Source organism: Thunnus albacares, chromosome 22 (assembly GCF_914725855.1).
Source record: "Thunnus albacares chromosome 22, fThuAlb1.1, whole genome shotgun sequence".
In the NCBI taxonomy this organism is placed as follows: Eukaryota; Metazoa; Chordata; class Actinopteri; order Scombriformes; family Scombridae; genus Thunnus; species Thunnus albacares.
The window spans coordinates 1,981,945-2,006,874 of NC_058127.1; the positions used below are offsets into that span (position 1 = coordinate 1,981,945).

The window sequence follows — 24,930 nt, forward strand, 5'->3', positions numbered from 1 at the left end:
TCAGCGCTTTTTTCAATTTGGACCAGGAGGCGGTGCCAAGACGAAGCTGACAAACCTGATTTTAGAAACAGGACGGTAACAAATGAAAATGTCAGCAGAGTATAACGTTGCCCAGGATGGTAAGTTTAAAGTATATGATTGGATAAAATTAGAGTCCACAGAACAAATACACACAACTGAAGACAGGATCATCCAGCAGAAAATGGATCCGTCTCCAGATGACGGACGACACTCGTATACATGATCGGAGGCTACAGAATCAGTGACATCTTTTAAAAAAGGCCTTTATTTAATTGATACCACACTGTTTTATTTACATTTACTTTTACTGCTTTTGTCCTCTGACTTCATCCTTTAAGGCAGGAAATAGAAACACCTCCATAAAACGACAGTATGGAGTCTGAAGAGAGGCGCAATCTGACGGATAAACTCGCTGTTGTTCATGAAACCAAAAACTTTATCAAACTTTGTCTAAAAGAACAAACGTTCATGAGCTTCAGGGAGGAAACGATGAGACGGACGTGATGATATTTAAACAGGAAGTGTTTGGTTTCCAGGTGTAACAAGTAGAATAAAGTGTTTTGTGTCTCCAGATGAATCGCTGTGAAATCTGACAAATTGCCTCAAGTGATGTCACTTGAGTCAGCGTCGGTTGGGGCTGAAGACTACAAGTTTGAACATAAGAATAATATGTGGAATAAAAAAGACAACATCTCTGGTTCAGACGTTTTATTGATAAAGCTGGTATTGATCACCGTGGTAACATGGTAACATGTGTTGCAGGTGTCGAGTCTGGCGCCGATGCTGGACTACACCACCGAGATGGACCGTTACCGCTCGTCCATCGCCAGCTTCTACAAAACCAACGTCAACATGAACATGAACGTCACAAACTTCCCTCAGTCGGCCAAACTGGCGGCCCGTTTGGCAGCCGCCGCTCCCATCTTCCCTCCCGCCGCCACCAGTCTGGGCGCCATGGCGACGGCGCCCTGGGGTTGCCACGACAACATGAACATGAACGTGAACATGAACCACCCGGCGGCCATGTTCTGGGGTCGGCCCAAACCGGTGGCGACCGCGCCGACGCATCACCACCACCACCATCATCACCACCCGTCTGCAACGGCGGCGGGTCACATAACCTCCTCGCACCCCCACAGTACCAGCATGCACCAGGGCGGCGGGAGGTCGGGAGGGGGAGGAGGAGGAAGTGGGGGGAGCAGTGAGGGGGGAGGAGCTGAAAAACATGGACATACTGCCCCCTCACTTCCTGTCACACAAGGAACAGCACACCATCACCCCATGGCGCCTAGCAACGGAAACTTCCTCCCTGGTTACGGTGGCGGGGCAGACTGTGGCGTCATGAACAAGCAGGGACACGCCCACCCGGACATGATGGGCCTATCAGAGGGAGGGAGCTGCAATGGGGGAGGGGTGATGGGTGGTAGCTTCCTGGGGGGGCTGGGATTACCCCCTGGGGTTATTGTCATGGCGATGGGGTCGGCAGGGGGCGGGATCTCAGACGCCGGCAGCGCCTTCCAGATGACGGGCGGCCAGCGGGCGCTAACAGACTGCCAGCAGCACGCCAACTCCTCCCCCTGCCCCTCCTCCTCCTCGCCCTCATCGTCAGGGGTGACGGCAGGGGGCGTGGCCTTGTCGTCGTCGTCATCGTCGTCGTCGGGGGCCGTGGCCAAGAGAAAGAGGAAGCGGTGCGGCGTGTGCGGGCCGTGCAGGCGGCTGATCAACTGCGGTGTCTGTTCGTCCTGCCGCAACAGGAAGACGGGTCACCAGATCTGCAAGTTCAGGAAGTGTGAAGAGCTGAAGAAGAAGCCGGGGGGAGGAGGGGGGGTGCTGGAGGTGAGGACACACACACACACACACACACACACACCTAAACACACACACATGTGGTACAAAGTTGGAGAATTTGCAAACTTTAAAACAATTGTGTGTGTGTGTGTGTGTGTGTGTGTGCATGTATTGCTGATATTGTGGGGACATTAGTCTGTTTGGTCACATGTGAGGACTCACCTCCCTTTTGGGGACAAAAATCAAGTTTCCATGATATTAATCATTAAATTTTAGGGTGAAGACTTGGTTTAAAGTCAAGATAAGGTTAGAGTAAGTCTCCAGGGAATTAATGTAAGTCATTATCAGTGTGTGTGTGTGTATTCATGTATAGTATCTTTATGAGGACGTTTTTGCAAAGTCGGTCCTCGCTTTTGGGCTGGAGCTTAGGTTTAGGTTCAGGTTAGGGTATGCATTATGTCAATGAGTGTCCTCACAAGTATCGCAGTATAAATGTGTGTGTGTGTGAGTGTGTGAACGTGTGTGTGTGTGTGAGTGTGTGTGTGTGTGTCCTGGCTCGCTTAACCCAGATCACTGCCAGTGAAGCATGAGCTGCAAGGCATCGCTCACCCTGCTGAGTGTGTGTGTGAGAGAGCGCTGTGCAGATGGTGGGTGGTGAAAAGCGAGAGCTCGGTCCCTGCTGAGGTCTGGCAGGCTGCCAACACACACACACACACACACACACACACACCGACTCTCCGCTGATTCACAGTGATAAAGCGAGCTGCAGACAGAGAGGGAAAGAAGAATATTTATGTTATTGATGTGTGTGTGTGTGTGTGTGTGTGTGCGTGTGTGCATGCGCGCGTGCAATAAGAATTAGTGTAGATCAATAATTCGTTGACACCAGCGTTCGACCTCACTGATGACTCTATACATCTCACACACACACCAAGACACACACACCTTCCTGTTCGAATCTCCACAAACTATCACTAATTATTCTCTCAACATCAACACACACGTGTGGTGTGAGCACACACACATCGAAACACAGTGTGTGTGTGCGTGTGTGTGTGTGTGTGTGTGTGTTAGCAAGACAGTGAATTAGCAGCCATAATCTTCCTCAATTACACGCTAATTGGACCTGTGGAGGCTAACGGCAAGTGACAGCACTCTGTGTGTGTGCGTGTGTGTGTGTGTGTGTGTGTGTGTGTGTGTTTGCAGGTGGTTTCACACTCTTGCCTCATCTCTCTTCTGTTCTCTTTGATGTCGACCTGACAGACTCTCAGCCAATCAGAAAGTTTACCTTGTGAAATGAACAGCAAAGCCTCCTGGCTGTTAACTTAAAAAGAAAAATGTTCACAGCTCGTCTCCTCTGACAGAATATTAGTCCTGCTGAGTCCAGAAAAAAACTGACCACTAACTTCAAAGTGAAACCAGGCTGTGTTTAAAGATATATTCCTTAAAAAAACACTTTCCCACCTGCAGGTTTGACAAGATGTTTTTGGTTTTTTTTTTGCTTCTGATTGAAGCAAACTAGACACAACTCGCCGGTGCATCCATCCAACTACTGGACTGATTTCCTTTAAATTAGCTGAGATACTTCCATGCACATGTTGCACAAAGTTTAACCAAATTGCAAGAAAATCTGCAAAAGAATCTCCCAAAGAATGAATGAATTAAAGCTTCTTTTCATCCACTGCTGTTGTGTGAATATTAGCAGATAAACAGCTGGTATTGCTGATTCTCCAGTTGGTGACATTAAACCGTTGCAGAAGAAGATGATGTCATAAAAAGAGCAGCAGTCAAAGCTCAAACGATGGACATATGACATTTCTGTTAGTTTCATGTATTCATTTGAGGAAGGTTACAGTCTCCTCATCATCGCTCCACAAAGATCTGATGTTTTCAGCTCTTCAGTGATGTTTAAGTCACATGATTAATGTACGTCATCATTTATTCACTCAGTCTGTTTACATTTGTTTTTATCTACACAACTTTCACACCTCAGACAACAGGAAACACTTTTTTTGTGATTTTCACACTTTTTTTCTATTTTCTGGCATTTCCATTAAGGTTTTTTTAACACAGAAATTGAAAATGCACATAAAACAGGTGGTTGGAAAAACACTGACTGTCCTCAGAGAATGATTTTATGCTTTTATTTGATAGCGGACAGTAGAGTCTGATAATCTGATGGTCTATGATCTGTTCTACGTCTAATTTTACATTTTTAGCCAAACCACTGGTAATGCTCGAGAACATTTTAACATTTCAAACTGACCTCACATTATAACAAGTTTTGTTACATCTAAAAACACATTTAAACACATAGAGACACACATTTCTCTCTTTCTCACTTCTTTTTTCTCACTTTCTTTTCCATAGCGGCCGCCCTCCGTCCCGACTGGCGAGGCATTTCGTTGGTTCTTCTAGCCTTCCCTCGCCGCCAACAGAGTCGCAGCTAGAGGCCGAACAGGAGGTCACCATCGCATACGGACTACAAATTAGGCTTGGATACATTTTTAAAAAGGGACTACAGCTGGTTTTGAACCAGATGATTTGCAACAGGATTACAATTTCATACTGTGTGGATGACAATTTAAGTCTACAAATCCCACCTCAACTGGAACAGGAAACCAGCTCAGAGGACAGAAGACGAGGGGACAGTTTGGTCACAGCCGGTCAGAATTTGGTGTTTTTCCTGAACTTGTTTACCAGTACAAGTTGTTTACTTGTTTTAAATTCAGCTCCTAAACTCAGTTCCTAGACAGATGCACACAGGGTGTCTAGATGCTAGCAAGCTATGGCTAACTGGCTAGAAATGCTACCAGTCTGTCTTTGTACATGTTAGCATCTCAGAAGGCTACAGTAATCAGGTTACAGTTATTAATTTTGACAATTTTAAAAACAGTGTTTACATCAGAGACATCAGATATAACCTGGTTCACTGCCAGAGCTTTGTATTAAGAATGGGAACGTCATCTTCCTACATAGCTAGCCACCTAGTGACAGAAAAAATGCAACAAGCGTGGATGAAATGGACACAGCTGTACAAGTTGTTGGTAGTCAACTTACAGAATAAATGTCTCTTAAATCGACTTTGATCAATGTGGAAAAAAACATAACAGCTCCTAGCAACAGCTACAGCAGCTTCTGTGTCAACTCAAAATTATTAATAGTTACTGATTGGTTAGAACAAAACAAAACAAAATAACCCCCCTCCCAACGAGAAATTTGTAAACATAAAATGGAAATTCTATCAGGCAAAGATAGACACATATGGGTAATAAAATGACAGTTAGTGACACTGACAACTTTTTAGATTTAGTGGTGGATCTAATCTAAGATATGAGGTACTAAACACAACATTCAATTTTAAATCAGTTTTACTATGTTTGGGAAGCACTGAACGCAACCATCTGCCCTCAAAGCAGCTATAATGGATATTTTTCACAACAGTAATATCTTATCTGTCAGTGTAATGTGTTGGTTGTGTCTCGTAGTGATGAACCTACAGAGAATTATCAGTGACTCTGCAGCTCCTCTCGGCTTTACGGAGCTTTATAGTGAGTTTCAGCTCATTGTTTATCTGTCCGGCTGCAACTTTTACTGTTCTGGTTCACTCTCAGCGTCTCATAGTGTCGTGTTCGGCCGTAGCAGGCATCGGCACTAAATAATACAGAAATGCTTGAGAATGAAACAAATATGGACGCCTACTGTCAGCCTATTGTTCAAGGTAATTAAACTCAAATTTAATAGTGTTATATTGTCACTGCACAGTATTTTTGAACAACTCTGCAGTCATACAACGATCTTGAGTCGTCCGATGACGTAAACACGGGAATCTTTTCCACCTGCACCATCAATCCCATACGACGACAACACTGAGCATGACTCCTGTCCTACAGCCTTCACCATCTGTGATCAAACTGTCTCCTCCCTCCTCTTTTGTCCTCCTCCTCCTCTTCCTAGCGAACCACAAACCACATCGTAGCCAAACCAGGACGATTCAGGCCTCAAGTGGACTGCTGCTGTCACTACGGAAACGATTATAGTTTGACCAAAACCTGACGACAATTTAACCTCAAAGGAAAAACTTCACCACAGAGGGAGTACAAACTGACCTCAGCAGGAAGTGATTCAGGACTCTTATTAAGGACTACAACTCCACCACAGCAGGACTACAATTACCACATCACTGTTATCCGTCTCTTCTGTCTACCTCCTCCTCGAGAAATTAAAAGGCACCTTGATTGATTTTTACTGGGCTGTGCTCACGCTGGAACGAAACGAGCTGCTTCTTAACTCTCTAGATGGTCCAGAGCTGTAATACTTCTCAAGGAATCTGGTGTTTAAATATTTTTATTTATTAGTTTACTCCTAGAGTGGTGAAATGTCTGAATTTATTGTATTTGTCTGGATTTCAATGGAAAGTTCTCAGGGCGCAGTCACACTTTCGGTTGGTTTTATATGAACTGAAGCTGGAAAAACTTACTTTCAAACTCAAAATTTCTGTATCAGTCAAACCTTCACCAGGACCACAAAGAGAGTTCAGAACCAGTTTCTCTGTTCTTGCATCAATGCAGATTGTACCACACGGTGACCAACGGGAAACACAACAAGAGAATCCAGCTGCAGTTTCGATGCAGTGAGGGAACTCAAAGGGAACCTTTGGATCCTCTGGGAAGCTCTGAGCAGAACTCTGGATCTACAAGGGACTGAAACTGAACTGAAAGAGATCAGAACATTCAACACTAAAAAAACACGTCTTTTCCAACACGTCTGTGCACCAACATGTTCTGTGTTACCTTTTAAACCAAGACATCCAGGGCGTTTTCAAACCGACAGTTGGTTTGCTCTGGTCTAGTTGGTTGTGTTTTCTCCTTGGTTTGGTTTCTTCTCACACAGCAAAAATTCCTTTCATTGGTCAGATGTGTTTGGGGAGAGAGCAAGAACATAAACACAGGAAGAAGGTCCTGAAGAAGAAGAAGAAGGCAACGTACTTCTTTGTTAGTCCAGGTTGGACCTTGATTCATTCTCCAGCTAACTGCTAGCAACTGTTTTCCCTCATCTGTTTAGCTCAAACTTGCAGCCTTGTAGTCGGTCAGTCGAATCACGTTCCCACCACAAACAAACCGCTCTAGAAATTGTTTGTGACCGGACTGAGACCACCTCCTCTAAAGGGTCTCTGTGCCGTTGTTTTGGTCTGAGTACGATTGCTGTGTTCAGATCTGCTTAAATGAATCACACCAAGGAGGAAAACCAACTAGAGTCCCATTCAACCAGACTAAACTACACTGGTTTGAAAAAGCCCTTAAGTCTAAAATTTGGTTTCTGGAAGTCCAGCTCAGTTTGGAAGTTCGTACAAAGTCATGTTTTGAAATATTAATGTAGTGAATGTTGAGTAGCCTAACCTTAACCCAACCTCTGTCTGAGCAGACTGAATCAAATGACATACAGGAAGTTTTAATTAGTCCGTTATTATCATTAGCTGTTTCTGCCCAAACATGAAGCTTACCAGAGATGCTGTCTTTGTGTTCAGGTGTTTTCAAACTGAAAGCTGATTAAATGTTTGGTTGTGTTTTTAAATAGATCTTACTATTCAGATTATTTAGCGAAGACATTCTCCAGATTTCCATCAGCTTGTTATGAAGGATTTTGGGCTGAATGACATTAAGTTCGGTGTAGAAAATTTCCTCCAAAATAGGTTTTTGGAAACATTCCTGCGCTGAGCTTGCACTAGGTCACTTTACATTACTCCTGGTTTTTATTGGGAAAACAAAAAAATAGTCCCAGTGAAAACTGTTGAGTGAGGTCTGTGGTTATCCAGAGTAGTCGGGGCATAGTTTTGGAAAGCTTTTCTTTTTTAAAATCATCTTTTAGTCTTTTGGATAAACCAAGGCAACATACAAATAATGTAATCACTGTAATGAGACTTAGAAGCCTTGACTGTCCATCCCTTTGATTTTACAGTTTCAACAAAGAATAACTATAATCTATAAAGTTAATTAGACCAAATGAATAAATAATATACAAATATGGGTGTATAAATGAAACCAGAACCTTTGGGTGTACCTCAGTGAAGGTAAGAAATTCACATTAAACAAATGATGGATGAGCAGGTGTAACTTATCCTGCTGCAGTCTGATGGAGAACATTAATCTGTCCATCCTACAGAGGTCGTAATTAATTTAAATCCAGTCATCAGCTGAAGGTACTTTGGGCTTTCTGTCAGCAGACACCAGAACACATAAATTAGAGAGTTTACAATTTAAATGGGATATAAAACCCGTTTGCAAACTTTTTGAAAAACTTTATGAACCTACAGCCAGAAAGGACTCAATAATGGGCAGAACATATGGTAATGATTTCCCTCGGAGGACTTGAACTCAATGCTGATGAGTTTCTTTAAGTGTAACTGAGCGGTTTCTGGAGCAGATTCCAGTCCATCCTTTTGTCTCGGAAAATCTTGGAAAATCAAAAAGCGACTTTGGTCCAGAGTGAAATATCGGATGGACTTTTATTAAAAATTTTGTTCTGACATTCATGATCCCCAGAGGACGAATCCTCGTGACTCCAAAATATCTCAACAACTATTTGATAGATTGTCATAAAATTCGGTGCAGACGTTCGTCGTTCACTCATCGTGTCAAAGTTTCTGCACTCACAGACGTGTTGGAAATATGTATTATTTTGTTTTTTATTGTTTGTTTGTTTTTTTCTTTTATCTTTCGAGCATCATGAGGAAAACGTTCCCCTCGCCTCTTTGTGGGAACTCAAACCGAACGTGTCCTTCCTCCTCCCGTTCAGGGGCGGGGTGAGAGAGAAAAAAAGGGGGGGGGGAGGAGACGTTTGTTTTCTGTGTCTGTCGTCCTCCTCATGTTTTCTGTCTCTGTGAGCTCCTCATGTGCTGAATTATAATAAAGCATTTCAAAGAGTGGCTGTGAGTGAGCGCGTGGATATGGATGTCAGGTGATTGCATCATACAGTACTGCGTGTAATGATGTGTGTGTGTGTGTGTGTGTGTGTGCAGGCATTTAAACAGGGTTCGAATTACACAGTGGCTTTCATGGGAGCCCTGATTTCTGGTGCACTGCTGCTGAACATGTCATATGCTCGTACAAACATGGATGTGCGCCGTCAGTTGCAGGGTTACTGCGAGAAACAAAACATTCAAGTGTTAAAACATACACTTAATACTTCAAACAGCTCACTGTCGCAGTGTTTTTATATCGACAACAACATCACATGACAACGTCGGAACACGCCCACACGCTTCAACGGCTAGCAAGACAATAGCAACGCGCTAAACGCAACACGTGAAATAACCTGGAGGCGATGTCACTGTTCACTACTTGAACGCGGCAACGTAAACGTAGTGATTTGAGTGCGTCGTACAGCTGGAATAGACACAGCATCGTGTTTATTAAAGTGGAGACAAATGTTCGGATGTTGGAATGTAATGAGCGAATAAACACAATATTTTTACTATTATTGTTTGTTTCAGGAACCTTAATGTACAGAAAATCAAAAATCTATGACCTGTGACACAAAAATGGACGATGTTTTAGAGCTTCCCTTAAATCTCTCAAATTAAGCTTTCAGGGGAGCTTATGTCCTTTTCTCCCCTTAACTCCCCCGTAAATCGAACCCTGCATTTAAATGAGCAATATGTTTTTGTGTGAAATTTTTCCGCCTGTGTGCCACAAGATGGAAGCTGTGTGTGTGTTTTGTTTGTGTGTGTGTGTGTGTGTGTGTGTGTGTGTGTGTGTGTGTGTGTGTGTGTGGGCTTGTCATCTCAGTAATGGTGTTGCTATCAGAGAGAGAGGCAGAGAAAGTCAGAGAGGCTGGTTGTCCCTGACGACGGTGAGCCGTGTTGCCTGGCAACAGTGCTAACAATGGCCCACCGCCAGTGTTCTAGAATGTGGGCGTGGCCTGAGGGGTGGGGTGAGGGGGGGAGGGGGGGGTCGTTGAGGTGTCGAGTTTCAACCCAATAATTTTGACATGAACGTCTCTGATGTGAATGATTGATGTTTGTTATTATTATGTTGTCTGCAGGTTTGATTAAATCAACTCTGCATCTACAAACAGATCAAAATCATCTCAAAACATTTCAAAAATTAGAAATGATAAACATCCAAACAGAGATTAAACATTGTTAGAAAAAAAAGAAGAAACTAACAGTCAGGATCCTTTGGGTGGGTCCATATTTCCCTGATAATTTGATGAATGATACCTGAAAAGAGCAGTTATTTAGTGCTAATTACAGGGAAATCAGACAGATAATTAGTACACTACCAATTAATTAGAAAAAACTGTGTTTTTTGTTCTGAATCAGTGGATGAGTCGGTAAACTTGGTTCTTGAACCAAAATGCATCAGTAAAAGGTAAGAACGTTCTCTCCTCTCATTGGTCAGATTCAGTCTTTAAGAGAAGACTAAAGATCCAGCTCTTTCACGAACACTTCTGCACTCTTCTATGCAGTCTATGCATTGCCTCTGTGCCGCCTGTTGGCGTCTACGTCCTATTGGACTCAAACTTAGCTTTATAACACTTACTGTGTAGTTCTCCTGACTAGATCCCTGCTTGTGTTAGAGGCGTCTGCTAAATGAAACTGTAAGATTGTAAGATGTTTCTGGAGCCTGAAGAAGCTCCAAGCTGCCCAAATATCAAGAGAACAACGTACTGTGTTGTTAGCCAGGTCAGACCTTGATCTAGCTAGCTGCTAGCTGTTAGCAGCTGTTGATTTCACTCATCAACATCCCAGCATGCAAAGCGCTTCTGGCTACGAGAGCCGTTTAGCTCAAACTTGCAGCCTTGTAGTTGGAGGTCACAACACTAATGCGATCATTTTGCTGTTAAAGGAGCGTGTTTGCAGGTGTTCTGTGTAAAATGTAGTACGAAGCCTTTTAGAAGGTCCTCTGATAAGTGTGCTGGTGGTCATTTTGGAAATTATTGCTCTGTTAATAAGATTTGAAGACTTATAGTAGCTTTGATGTCTGCTGTGTGGACGTTGATTGACAGCTGTGATTGACCTGCTGCTCCGGGACTCACACTGAGTCGGACTATTGTGACAACATAAGTTTAATGTTACTTAATAACGATACCTGTCAGTTAGTTAACATTAACCCGAGTGTGTAGCGCTCAGTGTTCCTGGTAAGCTAGCGTTAGCTTGGGTCCAAGGTAGCGAGGCGTGTTTCCAGGCAGCATCCTGCACTACTTATTCGTAAAAGATGGCAAGGAGTGTAAGCAGCTTCAAACCGGCTCCAACGCAACCCAACGGGTGACATCACACCTCGCTACGTCCATCTTTATATAAAGTTTTGACAAGGAAAAAGAACACGTGGAATTAAGAAGACGATATCTCTAGTTTTGCTGCATTTTTATCTTTTTTTTAAACTGAGTCCGACGATGTTACAGGAGTGAAAATGATGAATGTGAAGTTTTTTTAAGGCTCTGAGAAAAGTTAATTCATCAGGATGTTGTTTGATGCGTCCAACACTTTTTTTTATTAATGAGGGCAGCTTTGTCTCTCTTTTCAGATTTTTGTTTAGTCTTTTTTCTGCCTTTTGTCTCCTTTATTGTTATTTTTCAACCCTCCACTGTTTCCGACGCTCTTTGTCCTATTTTACTTTCCTCTACCAGAGTCAGGACTTGGCACTGATCCACCACAGTGTGTGTGTGTGTGTGTTTAACAGCCATTTAATCGGACCCTGATAGTCTTAATTAGTGTGGGAGAGCCTCTCCGTCTCTGTCTCCGTCTCTCCCGCGGGACTCATTATCCCTCTTAGTTTTCTTCTGCGGAGGGCGAGAGAAGAGTCGGAGAAGGAAGCAGGAGGACGATGTGAAAGATGGATGTAGAGAGAGGAGGATAGGAGACAGAAGAAGGGAGAAGAGGAGGAGGAGGGGAAGATTAAAAATCCAGCGAGAGCTTCAGTTTGAGGATTCAGGATTCTTCTGACTCCATCTAGTGGTTGGAAATACAAACTGCATCTGACAACCAGAGTTTACCCCATCCTGAAAATATGAAAACTGCTGATTATCTTCAGTTATTGGGACATTTTTTATTTTTAAAGGTTATTTTGATGTAAAATAACACAGAAACTGATGTTAAAGCGTGAAAACGATGGTATTTGATACATAAATGATGCTACATTTGAGGTATTTAAGTTTGAGCAGCTGTATGAAAATGAACACATGGTAAAAAAGTTTAAAAAGTTATTGATACCACTTTCTAATAAGGAATGGCTTTATTATAGAGGGGCCTTACAAGACATTTTCTCATAATTATGAGATAGCACTTCCATACTTTATTAATAGTTAAATTATTTATTTATTTATGCTTTATAGATCAGTTTATTTGTCCTATTTGTTAATAATGTAGATATAAATGTTGGTAATTAATTCTTTAATACTTTCTATTAAGCCAGCAAAATGATGTTGGATGAGTTGATGAATGGATTTCTGTTTATATATTTTTCTAGAGTTTTTACTTGATGAATCAAGTCTTAGAAACCAGTTAAATTCACAACCTGGCAACCAAAAGATTATTATTCTAAAGCTTCATTCAGACTGGATCGGTATCGTTCTTGTATTTTAAAGTGGATCTCTTGAGTTATTTCCTTCTACTACATGAATGTTTTTGCTAATCTGACAGATGGAAACATGCTAACACCAATATGAACCAATATGACTTTATAAAAGTTCATCAGATGCTCTGTTGTAACGTCAGCGACAGGTTGGAGCTGCTGTTCTCTCTCAGAGATATTAGTTTACATTTAGTCAAACAGTCTGCAGTTTATTGTTGACTGACATCAGAGATAATGATCCTCAGGAAGTTCCTCCTGGTTAAAATACCGTCTGGGACAAAGACATTTTATATTATTACAAATATATTTTACTATATCATCATTCATCTGTTTACAGCAGCTTCTACAGGAAGAGTTATAGTTGTTGAGAAATACATTAATAAACACTAATATCTGTGAACAACATTATAGTGTTATAAACCATTAATTAACAGTTTATATACTGATTATTAACGATAAACAGGGGTGTCATCGTCATATCATTGTGGCTTCGGGTGTATTTAGACACTCCAAATCTCAAACAGCGTCTTGACTTTCTGACTAAATCTTTATTCATAATTCTTTAACTCGTGATGTTTTCCTACAAAACATGAACACAAACATCCACGTCATCAGGATCAAACTGTGGTTGAATCTCCTGTAACTCTTCATCACCACCAAAACCATTTTTGTATCATGTTGGCAGATATCAGTCATGTTTTTTTTTCTATTTCTCTTGACGTTTTGGAAAAATACAATTGAGATCTAATTATAAAATTTAAATCTTATTTACTTAAATTAACTGAGAGGATGTTGAAATGCAGGAAGGATATGAGGCGTCACTTTGGAATCGTCCTTTAATGTTTGTTTTAACCTGCTGAAGTGAGTAAACCAGGGCTGGGACCAGTTCATCAATAATTATCAATGATAAGATCATTAAATCAAATAAAATAATCTGGCAGTTCATTTTTCATCCAATCACATTGCTAAACAACTTTTTCAAACTCTTTATTATTTTATGTTTGTCTGAAAGCCATAAAACTCCAGAAAAACAAACAAAACATATTTTCAACAAATGTAATAATTTTTTTTTTTTTTTTTTAAACAGGATTATTTTGAGGAAAGTTCTTCTAGTTTGACAGATGTTGTCATTGAATAAAGCTTTATTGCTCATCTGCTGCAAACAAAACATTTTTCAATTAAGATAATTAAAAATATAAATATCTCTGAACCATTTCAGCAAATATTAAAATTTCTCATCGTCCCAGCCCCAGAAAAGACAAACCACAAGTTACATTTGAAAATAATTATTTCGACTACGTTCCTTACATACACACACACAGGCGTTATGAAATGGGAGGAAACGGGGGGGTTTACATTTTAAATGAAACACAATTTTTCTATCAATTTCCAAACAATTAAACAAAAATAGTAACAGGAGGTAAAAAAAAAATGGAAATCAAAAAAGGAACTTTCTGTTCTCAAAACATTTTTAAATTTTTTCTCTTTTCCTTTCCGGCGTCTTCTACGTGGCGGAGCGCGTATGTGTGTTCCAGACAGTGTTGGCTGAGTGTTCGTCAATGGGCGACTGAGTGTGTGAATGAGCGTCGACGGAGGAGTTCCACTGGTTCTCCACGGATTCGGGGGAAGATGTGATGTGATTGTCTGTGTGGAGCTGAAAGTCTCTCCGGGAGTTTTTCGAATGAGAGTCGACGGATGGCTGAGAGTCAACGGGGAGACGGTGTTTCGGGCTGGGATCGATGGGGAACTGTGGGTTGGAACTGGGATCGAAGTGGTTGTGAGGTTTGGAATCAGAGTCAGTGGCGTGCAGAAGTTTTGAGTGGGGTTCAACGGGAGGTTCGGACTCAGAACTGCACTCTCTCTGTGGTGTTTGCGAGGTAACGCTGTTTTCGGTGGGAGAGAAGGCCGTGTGGTTGAAGTGTCCGTCAATCGTGGTGCGAGCAAAGCTGAGAGAATGTGAGTTAACAGGTGGCAGGTGACCACGAGGCGATCTATCCTCATGATTGACTACTGACTTACTGTCTGTCGGTCCCTCTGAAGCTGCACGGGAGGAGTAAAGGTCACCAGGAGATTTAGGACTCCTAGAACGGACATCAATGGGTGACAACCTGCCGCTGGGACTCGTTGATGGCACTGATCTAACTCTGGACAGTGAAAGCCTTTCTGACAGTTTCTCTCTGTTACTGGATGAGTGGGAGGCAATGGGTGAGGGGGGGTTTAGAGTCCTGGAGTCAATGGATGAAACACAAACAGGAGGTGATGTGTCGTTAGAGTCGGCTCCTGAGAAAACATCACTTCCTGCCGGCGTGTCTTCAGCAGAGACGCTGCTGGAAGGATTGAGGTCGACGGGTGCTACCCGACAGGAATTCGAGCTAAGAGTCGTATTCCGGCAACCTCTGGAGGTAGAGTCGGTGTGAGCTGGTCTCTCTTTGGACCAGCCAGTTTTGGCTGAATGGAAATCAACGGGAGATAAAGAATTCACAGGATGCAACTCAATGGGTGACGACTTATGTCCAGATGAAGGTTTTTCCTTTGCGCCAGCACGGCTGGAATGTAACTGTGAAGATGGAAAAGAATTGAAGTCAAGATGCGGTAAGCGGTCCGCATTTGACCCAGAAGAAGAATGGAAGTCAACGGGAGATTTGTGGCTCATGGAATGGATGCCGATGATGGTCGACGCTCCGACGTTAGAAGGAGCAGTCGAACGGGAGTCAACAGTTGCGAAACTACAGGACGAATGCATGTCAATGGCTGCGATGCTGCTCGTAGGGGCCGTCTCTCTCCTTAAAGCCAAAGCGCTGGTGAAATGTTTTTTCAGCGTTGAAATGGGAGGGATGGCCTGGTCGTCTTTAGCAGCCAAACGGGAGTCAACATGGGACGCGGTGGGATTTGTATTCGAGTCAAAGGGAGAATTTACACCGACCGGTTCAGTGTCAGGTGAGTTCAGGTCAATGGGTGAGATGGGGGACAGGTGTGGACTCCCGGCATCCTTGTGTTTTAATGGCGGCGGCGTGTTGCGGTTGTGCGACTGAACGGGGATGGCCTGTTTGAGGAGTGGAGGGACGTCCCTGTCCTCTTTGACCCCGCACTCCTTCAGTCGCTGCAGAGGAGGCGGCGGGGGGAAGGAGGCGTGACATGGCGGCAAGTCAAAACCCTGACTTTGGTCTCTGCCGTCGTTACGCCATCGCTCTTCAGGGAAATCCGGATGTCTTGTTTCAGCCTGGCGTCCCTCGCAACGATCCCTAAAACTCTTTTTTCTGGTGTCAGATGAACATTTGGGCTCAAAGTTTGATGAAAGGTCACATTTAGGAGCAGCGATTCCCTCCAGGTCGTTGAGGATCGTTGCTAGTAGATGGCTGTCAGAGGTCGAGACCCGAACCCCCGCCTCAGTTCCACCATCTACTATAACTGAAGTAGCTTTGTTCTCTCCCGCTGGCTGAGAGCCAGTCGTCTTTGTTTCAGCCTTTCTGATTGGTCCATGCATGATAGACGGTGGTTCTTTATCATCATCATCATCATCATCGCATCCCAGCAGTGAACCGCTGTCCTCGATGTTCTCCACGTCCACGTCACGATCGCTGTTGTCACTGGCGACGGGATCTGCAGCTTTGGATCTGCCCGCCGGCTCCGTCTCCGACCCGTCGGACCCTCTGTCCAGGATGTCGACGGGAAGCTCGCCGATTTCCGCGTCCATGGCCCCGCCCACACCGACCGAATGCACCAACGGGAGGGGAGGAAGGTCCGAGAAGTCGACGGTCTGCTGGCTGCTGAGCGGACTGCTGCTGCTGCTGTTGATGATCTTGTTGTGGTCGTCGTCGTGGCTGCTGTCGCTGTCGAGGGTGATGATGACCGGAGAACTGACGGAGAGATTACAGAGGGTGTCAATAAAGTTTAATGACATTTGAATCTCCAACATTCAACCTTACAGGAACAAAATGAGATGCTTTACATTCAGAGTTTTATGAGTTAATGAATAAAAAAGGTTCCAACTGCAAAGTTCATCAAAACAAACGAGACTTCTCAACTGCAGATGAGCTGATAAAACACTAAATAGCAGCTTGATTGGGACTCCGACTTAAATATTAGTCACTTTCCACTAATCAATAGTTTAATTGAGTTTTTTTTAAGTATATAAAATGTCAAAAGACCAAAACATCCTGCATGCTGTTGATCGGTCGTATTCATTTTATAGACGATGTTTTGGTCCTCAGACCTTCATCAGACACCATTCATAACTCCTGATGAGTTGTCAATAAACTGAATAATGATTGACAGACGGTTTATGATCCGACGCTCGTCAATAGACTTTCTGGAGTCCAATAACGACGCAGTTCTAACTCTAATGAAAAATGTTCGTCACAACACAAGATTAACGTTAAGAGTTATTAATTTGATCGTATAGTTTCATGATTTAGACGACGACTAACCACAACAATCGTTATAGAATAATGATTCTTTTCCCCCAATTAATCAATTAATTGCTTTTTCTGTAAAATGTCAGAATATATTGAAACATTTCATACAATCATGTTCCTACATTAACACCTTCGGATGATTTGTTTTGTTCTACCAACAGTCTAAAACCCAACGATTGATCGTTTATCAGAGTAGTCGGTGATTGATTTGACTAATTAATTTCTAAAATAATGATAAAATTGTTTCAACTTTGTCTGTTACAATTATTTATTTATCTATTTATGTTTGTTTTATTATTTATTTTGACTTGTAATTCCAAACGTTTTATACTTTTCATCATACAAACAACAAACTGACTGATTTATTCTGCAGGTTTTTTGTTAGTTTACACATTAAATGATTATTAGAAAACTTTTAATTGGCCGATCAATACAGAGTATTGATCAAACAGTAACATTTACAACATTAAAAATCAAAAAAAGAGTCTTTTAATCAACGGATGTGTTTGAAGTATGTTGGTGTTTAGTTTTTCGATGTCTTGTCACCACCTGCTGGTCGTTTCTACAACCACACGGTAGAAATATCAAATCATGACATCACTGTTTAAAGTTATTAATTTGAATTAAAACTTCTTGTTGTGTTTGACTACAGTCGTTAAATATTTACAGATAATTACTGTATTTTAACATGAATGAACCAGATCTTCAGTCTCCGTCAGCTGATCTGAATAAAACTGCTGAAAATGAGGCGGTTTGTTTGTTTGTTTGTTTGTTTGTTTGTCTGTTTATTTACCTGCTGTGTTGTGTCTTGCGGTGTTTCCTGCGGCGTTTGCGTGCTGGAGGTTGCGTCGCGTCGGCCATGATGGTTCCCTCGTAGATGATCTCCACGCTGGGACTCCGGTCTTCTCGGCACCTCCTGCTGCTGCTGCGGGACGGACGAACAGACAGGAAACAGCTTCAACGCTTTGTTTACCACACAAACACGTTTTAAATAAAGTTTTTACTGTTTTCAAATGACGGCGGTCTCGATGACGAGTTCAACGCCGTGACCCGGTTTATTTTATTATAAAATGAAAACACTTCCTGTTTGAATTAATGCGAAGGATTAAAACCATCATGAAATAATGTTTAACTACGTCATGTGACGCTGCTGACAGGAAGTAAACACAACAACAACAACAACAACAACAACAGAGTCTCTGAAACACATTTGGCTGCAATTAATAATCATTTGGTCCATAAAATGTTAGAAAATATCGATAAAAGGCTCAAAGTGACGTTTTTAGACGTGTTGCGTTCAGTGACAGAACAGAAAAGTTGGAGAAGCTGCAACTGATGAATTGATCTGCTGTGATTAATCGATCAACAGACAGTTAATTGGCAACTAATTTGATGAATGAAATAACAATTTGCTGCTTTTCTTTGTCGTACGTGACAATAAAAAGTGAAGAAGAAGAAGAAGAATCTGATTCATTAAACATTTTACAGACCAAACAATCGATCTTGAAGACGACACAGAAACAGGAAGTGAGGGCTCACCTCTCCCCGCTGTAGCCGGCGCTCTCCCTCCTCGCTCTCTCCCTCCTCCTCCCTCTGTCTCTGCCGCGCCTCCTGCTCTCCTTCTCGCCGCGCTCCTTTCTCCTCTCCCGCCGCCGGCCGCCGCCGCCGCTCGGCCTCCAGCTCGGGTCCTTGTCGTTGCTGTCCAGGTGGCGGCTCTTGTATTTCCTCTTCCCGCCGGGTTTCTCCCCGTGGTGAGGGTTGCCGGGGGAGAGCGAGGGCGGAGGCGGCGTCTGTGGCGGCGGCGGTGACGACGGCTGCGGGGAGGAGCAGAGGGGCGAGGAGGAGGAGGAGGAGGAGCGTGAGGGCGAGGAGACGGAGGAGGTGAGAGGGGAGATCTGGGAGCAGCAGTATTCCCAGCTGGAATCCGCCGGGCTGGGAGGCAGCGGCGAGCCGGACTCCATGCTGGAGTGGAACGGCGAGGGCGAGTGTGAGCGGCGGCGCATCATGGCGGGATAAATGGAGCGGTTGGGGTTATAAAGCGTGCCGCTCTTCCTCAGCCGCTCGCGACTCTGCTCCCGCCCTCTCCTCCTCCTCTTCTTCCTCCTCTTCTCTCTCGCCGCCTCGCCGCCACCCGGCTGCTTCCTGTCTCTCCAGCTCTCTCTCTCCCGCCGCCGCCGCTCGCTCTCCCCGGGCGTCGCCGGGCTGAGCGTGCACACCGAGTCCCGGCTTCTCACCGAGCTGCCCGACCACGAGCGGCGCCCGCCGGCCTCCGCGTCTTTCTCCTTCGGCCTGTCGTCTTCCTCTCTGTAGGCGGCCGACGTGGAGGGAGGGATTGTGGGTAAATAAGAGAGGGGGGGGGGTTTCTCCGCCGCGTCCTCCTCCTTCTTCTCCTTCTCCTCTTCTTCGGTGTCGGAGGACAGCTGAACCAGCTCGGGAGTTCGCTCCGCTATCGGCTTCTTGTATCCGACGATCAGACACTCCTCCTCGCCCTCCTCCTCCCGCTTCTCTCCTCCCCCCTCATTGGCCGCCTCCTGGGGGGCGGGGCTAAACGACAGCGGGGCCAACGAACACGACGGCTCGGCGGTGGAGTAGGAGGGGCCCGGCGTTTCGTCGTCCCAGGCCGACAGACTGAGACAACTTCCTGCTTGGATGATGTCGTCGTTAGCGCCGGCTGCCCGCCCCTCCTCCTCCTCTTCCTCGCCCTCCGAGATGGCGATGACGGAGCTGCTGTCGGTGGAGCTGCTCATCCTGTCCAGCTCCATGGCGGCGGCGGCGGCCGGCGGCTCGTACACCGCCTGCAGGTCGTAGTTGTCCAGGCTGAGCGGCGAGCGGGCGAAGCTGACCAGCTCGTGCAGGAAGTGGTCGGTGCGAGCCAATAGGAACGGCCGCAGCTCCTCCTCGATCGTGGGCGTGTCCTCCAGGCCGTGGCGGGCGAGCCGCGCCATGATGATGCGCTGGACGATGTCGACCAGCGAGCCGTGCGCGCCGTACAGCACCGTGAGCTCTCGCCGCAGCCAGGGGCGGAGCCTGTTCAGGTAGGTGGGGGTCCGGCGGAAGCTCTCTGCTGTGATGTCACGCTGCTGCTGCCCCTGGTTACCGTTGACCCCGGCGACCCCGCGGACCCGTATCCCGCTGCGGTAGAGGGCGCGGCGGAAGGCCACCGTCTCTCTCTCTCTCACCCGCCGCACGGCGCCGCCTTCCCTCTGCAGCCGCTGCAGCCGCTGCCTCATCACCAGACACGTCATCAGCCGCCGTGACGCCCGGTCGTTCGGCGCCACGGGAGCCACCGCCCCCGTGAGACCCGTCAGACCCTCGAAGATCACCCCGCGCTCCGCCAGGTCGGCCCCTCCCCTCGCCCTCTGCTGCCCCAGCTCCTCGCCCTCCTCGCTGTCCTCCGCCACGACGGGAGAGACGGCGGGATGGTGATGAGGAAGAGGAGGGAGAGGAAGAGGAGGAGAATCCAGGTACCACTCCCACACCCCCGTCCTCTCGCCCGCCCTCCTGCCTCTCCCGCCTCTCTCCCGTCTCCGCCTCCTCGTCGTGCTTTCCCCGCCGTCGGTCGCTCTGTGCCTCCTCAGCATCAGCCTCATCTGATGGTCGCTCCTCGCCGCTGACGCCATGGCCGCCACCATGGCGACCGTGGCGGCGACGCTGCTGTTGGCGGGCGCCGGCCGCAGCGTGTACTCCTTGAAGTCGTCCTCGGCGCGGACGGAGTGCAGGATGGAGGCGAACGGCTGCTTGCAGAGCGGACACTCCGCCTTGTTGTGCGACCACTCCTGGATGCAGGGGAAGCAGAAGCGGTGCAGGCAGCGGTCCAGGTACGCCAGGTTGTTGAAGCGGTCCAGGCAGATCGGACACTTGGAGTCTGGCGACGCCTCCTCCGACGCCAGCACCGCCCGCGCCGAGGTGGAGGCGGAGGAGGAGGGAGGAGGAGACGAGGAGGCGGCGGCGGCGGTCGAAGTGTTGCTGGTGTTCTTCCTCCTGCTGCTGCTGCGGCCGCCGCCGCCGCTCTCTCGGTTCCTCTCCTCTTCCTCCTCCGGCTGGACGCCTCCTCCTGCTGCAGCTCCGGCCGCGTTGTCACGGCGACGAACGCGCAGTTTCATCCGTGTGGGCGCCATCACCTGAACACACAGACAGGAAACAGACACGGTGAGACGAGTTTAAACATCGACAAGCGGCTGAATCCTCTCCTGCTCTCGCTGCAGTCGTTACTTCCTCATTACGAGGATTCGACCTTTCATCCACATAGAAAGTGAAACATAAGCACCAGACTGACCGACGGCAGGAAGTCACAGAGTTTATATTCAATGATTTGATTTCCCACCACAGCGACGACGGTGACAGGCGGAGCGGGAGTCGATCAATATATATGAACAGTTAATAACAGCTGATTGTTCTTTACTAAACACTCTCTGGGATTCAGTTTGGATCAATAGATTCAATAAAAACAAATATAATTATTTATTGACGGAACAAAAAAATGTGGAACTAAAGTGTGAGGGCGGCGCAGCACCCGGACAGTTTACGCCGCCGCACAGACTGGAGTTATGTTGTAGTTCCTCTTTAAAAGAGCTGCAAACATGTTTCGGTTTAATTAGTAAATAATTACATTTGTGAGACGAACGTGAAGTATATCGTTAGCTAGTTTAGTCCAGTGGTTCCCAACCTAGGGGTCGGGCCCCTCCAAAGGGTCAGCAGATAAATCTGAGGGGTGGTGAGATGATTAATGGGAGAGGAAAGAAGAAAAAACAAAGTTCTGATACACAAATCTGTTTTCAGTTTTTGGACTTTTTCCCTAATCTTTGATTTTAGCTGAAATATTGGATCATTTTTCCAAAACTGGATATTGGAGTTCCTCACAAACACTCTACTGCCCGACACCGGAGCCCCCCGGGGTCGTGTGCTCAGCCCCCTCCTGTTCACGCTGTGGACCCATAACTGCAACCCCCCGATTAACAACGATGAGAGTTCATATCAAAGAGCAACGTACTGCTCAACGTCAATAACAACAAAGAAGCTGATTGTTGATTTTAGAGACAAGGAGGCAAAGACGGTGGAGCAGGTGAACAGTTACAAGTTCCTGGGAATCAGCATCAGAGAAACTGTCATGGACGTCACACATCTCCATCTCAAAGCTCAGAGACGACTGGACTTCTTAAAGAAACTTTCCAGAGGAGCAACAGAAAGCATCCTGACTGGAAACATCACAGATCGACATGGGATGTGCAGACAGGAAGATGAAATCCTACCCAGAACATCATTGGTACCCGTCTACCAGCCATCAGTGATATCAGTGAGGTGAGGACTCATCCAGTCCCAGTCTGTTCACCCTGCTGCCGTATCACCAGACTACAGAGCAGCTTCTTCCCTCCTCCATTCATCCCCTGCACTCCAACGTAAAAATAGTTCTATTTTTATGACTTATTACTTATTAATCCATTTATATAATTTATGTTTTTGTGAGTAGCATAAAGGGACTAAAAACTACACTTTGTTATACAACCTTGTGTTGTAAAATAATAATGTTGAATGTATTGAAATGAAAGCATGTGAGAAGTTTAGAGGGAAAAATCACTATTTGGTGGAGCTGTTAACAACTCATAGACATGTGAAATGTGACCCCGACTACACACTGCTTTTTGTAAGACGTCAAAAGACAAAAAGGTTGGAAACCACTGGTTTCATCTTTAACAATGTGTTGTATTTTAAAAGCTTGTTATATTATCCATTGTGTCAAATCTTCATCTGTAAAGTAACTAAAGCTGTCAAATAAATGTAGTGGAGTAGAAAGTACAATATTTCCCTCTGAAATGTAGAAAGTAGCATCACATGGAAATACTCAAGTTTCCATCACCGTTCATGTTTCAGTTTTGGTGTTTTGTAGTTCTCTCGGTCGCTGATGCAGCAAAACAAGCTAACAACCAGCTAACCAGAGCTCAGCTTTCTCTCCTGGAATTTAAGTTAATTCTCCAGATTTAAGATCTCAGTTTAGTTTCCAACTTTTAAATTCAGGGTTTTTTAACTTTTGTCTCTTCTCGATGTGGCAGAAACACACATCAGTAAAGATAGAACGACATCACACTGCTGGCTTTACTAGCTGCTACTAGCCTAGCATGCTAACACTAGCATTCAGTAAACCGGCTGGTTTAAATGTTTTCTTCCTCTCTCGCTTCAAACTAATCTATCAACTATAAACACAATCCCTTCGATCTGCAGTAACCACCAGTACATCCTGGTTGAGATGTGGTGAATAAAGTAGATAATATAAATATATAAATCTAAGGAGACGTTTATGTCAATTTGTTAGCTTGTTAGCATGCTAATATGGAGGCAGCCTCACCGGGAGCTTCTCACTCGGGGTTTTTCTCCTCCTCCGGCTAGAATTCCGCACCGTGAGCGGCATCCGCCGTCAGCTCGACTACCGGCCCACCAGACTCCGCTGCTCTGATCCGTTTTAACCGAAACTCTCATTAAAACGGAAACATTTATGTCGGTGTTCCCGTCCGAACCGCAGCTGCAGTCAGAGAGATGCCGCGGTGCATGACGGGAGAAGTGACACCACTAGTTTCTTTTAGCCAAAGATTGTTTGTAAGAAAGATGATTCACTCCCACCGGGGAAATACGAACGGAGTATCTGACACATTTACAGTCTTTTTAGCATCAAATTCCCTCTTTGTGTTTCCTCGGACAGTGTTTCCCTGTTGAGCTGCAGGTGGAAGTATAGTAACAAAAAGAGGGACTTTGGCACTAAAAAGACTGTAACGTTGAAAGATATCTACTTGATTTGACTCATTTGGACGCTGAAACTTCATATTAGCTTCAGATAAACTTTTAAATACTTTTTGCACAATAGGAGGACTGTGGATTTTAAGATAAGATAGACTCTATTGTCTCAGTGGGGAACCTGCGTTGGACATCACAGTGTCTGTAGTATAAAATCACAGCAAAACAATAATAAAAAACAACAAATAAATTCATCCATCAAGGCACATGCCCATCTACATTCGTAAAAATGCACACATAGAGTATAATATTATAACAGTGATCAACGACATGAAGAACAGCTACGACACATATTCCAGCCTCAGTGCTGTTAAGGGCTCAGTGTATCAGGTAGATCCTGTCTGATTATGGTTTGCTGGAATATAGCCTGAAGAGTAGGATGCTGAAGGAATCCCATAATTTTCATGGCTGTCTGTATAAGTCATGTGATCTGGACCGTGTAACGGTGTACAGTACTGACAGTAAACAGCTCTGTTCACTCTGACATGCTGGATGATAAAGAACAAATGAACCACTTATGATGGATGGGTTGACATTCAGTAAGTAATATGTGGGGCTGCAAAGTGTTCAATGCAGAACTGAAATCAACAATCAATAGTCTGGCAGCGGTTTAGTGACCACGTACACTATACCACTGATTACATCATCAGTGCCTCTGTGGTATCTGCAAACATGTAAATATATAATAATGTCTCAGGCAGAAGGACCCAACCAGTCATTTGCATTGCTGCTAATATTTATGTACTTTTACTGTAGTAGGATTTTTCATGCAGGACTTTTACTTGTAATGGAGTATTTTTACATTGCGGTACTTTTACTGAAGTAAAAGATCGGAGTACTTCTTCGACCACAGGTTTGCACTGATAGATGACTATTTACATCGACTTATATCACAAACAGACTCGGTGGGTTTGTTGTCTCTGAAATGAAGCGGAGTGAGACGTCGTCTCTTTGAGTTTTAGTTACTATAACGGTCGCAGTGTTTGGTTCCCGGTGCTGCCGCCTAACGGCGACTAAAGCATCCAACGGCTCTGTTTAGCATGTAGAGATAAATATAGGAGACGAAAAATGACTTAAGTATGAATAACTAAATAGATAAATGCAGAAATAAATGATTAATTAGACCTACATAAATAATCCAAAATAAATATATTTTGATAATGAAAAATGACACAATTAAATGAATGTCATGTATTTATCTCCTATATTTCTATAAATCATCTTTTATTTAGACTATTTCTGTATTTCTGCATTTTTTTCATTTATTTATTTCTGTATTTCTGTGTCTATATGTTAATAAGGTAGGAGATCCTAACCTCACTCAATACAGGACTGGTTATAGAGGTGTG

General features: G+C 44.8%; 3 protein-coding genes across 3 annotated transcripts in view; 1 reads left to right on the plus strand and 2 right to left on the minus strand.

Annotated features, from left to right (window-relative positions):
* The window catches only part of LOC122974151 (CXXC-type zinc finger protein 5-like), a 9,904-nt gene extending 4,561 nt beyond the window's left edge, over positions 1-5,343 (plus strand). The window contains exons 3-4 of the mRNA XM_044342083.1: positions 784-1,857; positions 4,180-5,343. Coding sequence (XP_044198018.1) covers positions 784-1,857; positions 4,180-4,227 — 1,122 coding nt within the window. The 3' untranslated portion in view covers positions 4,228-5,343. The remainder of the gene's footprint in view (positions 1-783; positions 1,858-4,179) is intronic.
* LOC122974207 (Fc receptor-like protein 5) overlaps positions 1-24,930 on the minus strand; it is a 310,470-nt gene that overhangs the window by 231,440 nt on the left and 54,100 nt on the right. The window lies entirely within an intron of this gene.
* On the minus strand, positions 13,202-23,358 carry LOC122974061. The gene is made up of 4 exons (XM_044341906.1): positions 23,139-23,358; positions 18,338-20,919; positions 17,592-17,723; positions 13,202-16,240 (listed from the first exon to the last, which is right to left on the minus strand). The coding sequence occupies exons 1-4, from the start codon at positions 23,199-23,201 to the stop codon at positions 13,888-13,890; spliced, it is 5,130 nt and encodes a 1,709-aa protein (XP_044197841.1). The 5' UTR covers positions 23,202-23,358; the 3' UTR covers positions 13,202-13,887.

Excerpts from the sequence above, each read along its gene's own strand:
- LOC122974061 (XM_044341906.1), bottom strand. The coding sequence starts at position 23,201 with ATGCCGCTCACGGTGCGGAATTCTAGCCGGAGGAGGAGAAAAACCCCG. Across the intron at positions 20,920-23,138 it reads CCCCGAGTGAGAAGCTCCCG|GTGATGGCGCCCACACGGAT; the intron begins GTGAGGCTGCCT and ends CTGTGTGTTCAG. Across the intron at positions 17,724-18,337 it reads GCCGGCTACAGCGGGGAGAG|CAGCAGCAGGAGGTGCCGAG; the intron begins GTGAGCCCTCAC and ends TCCGTCCCGCAG.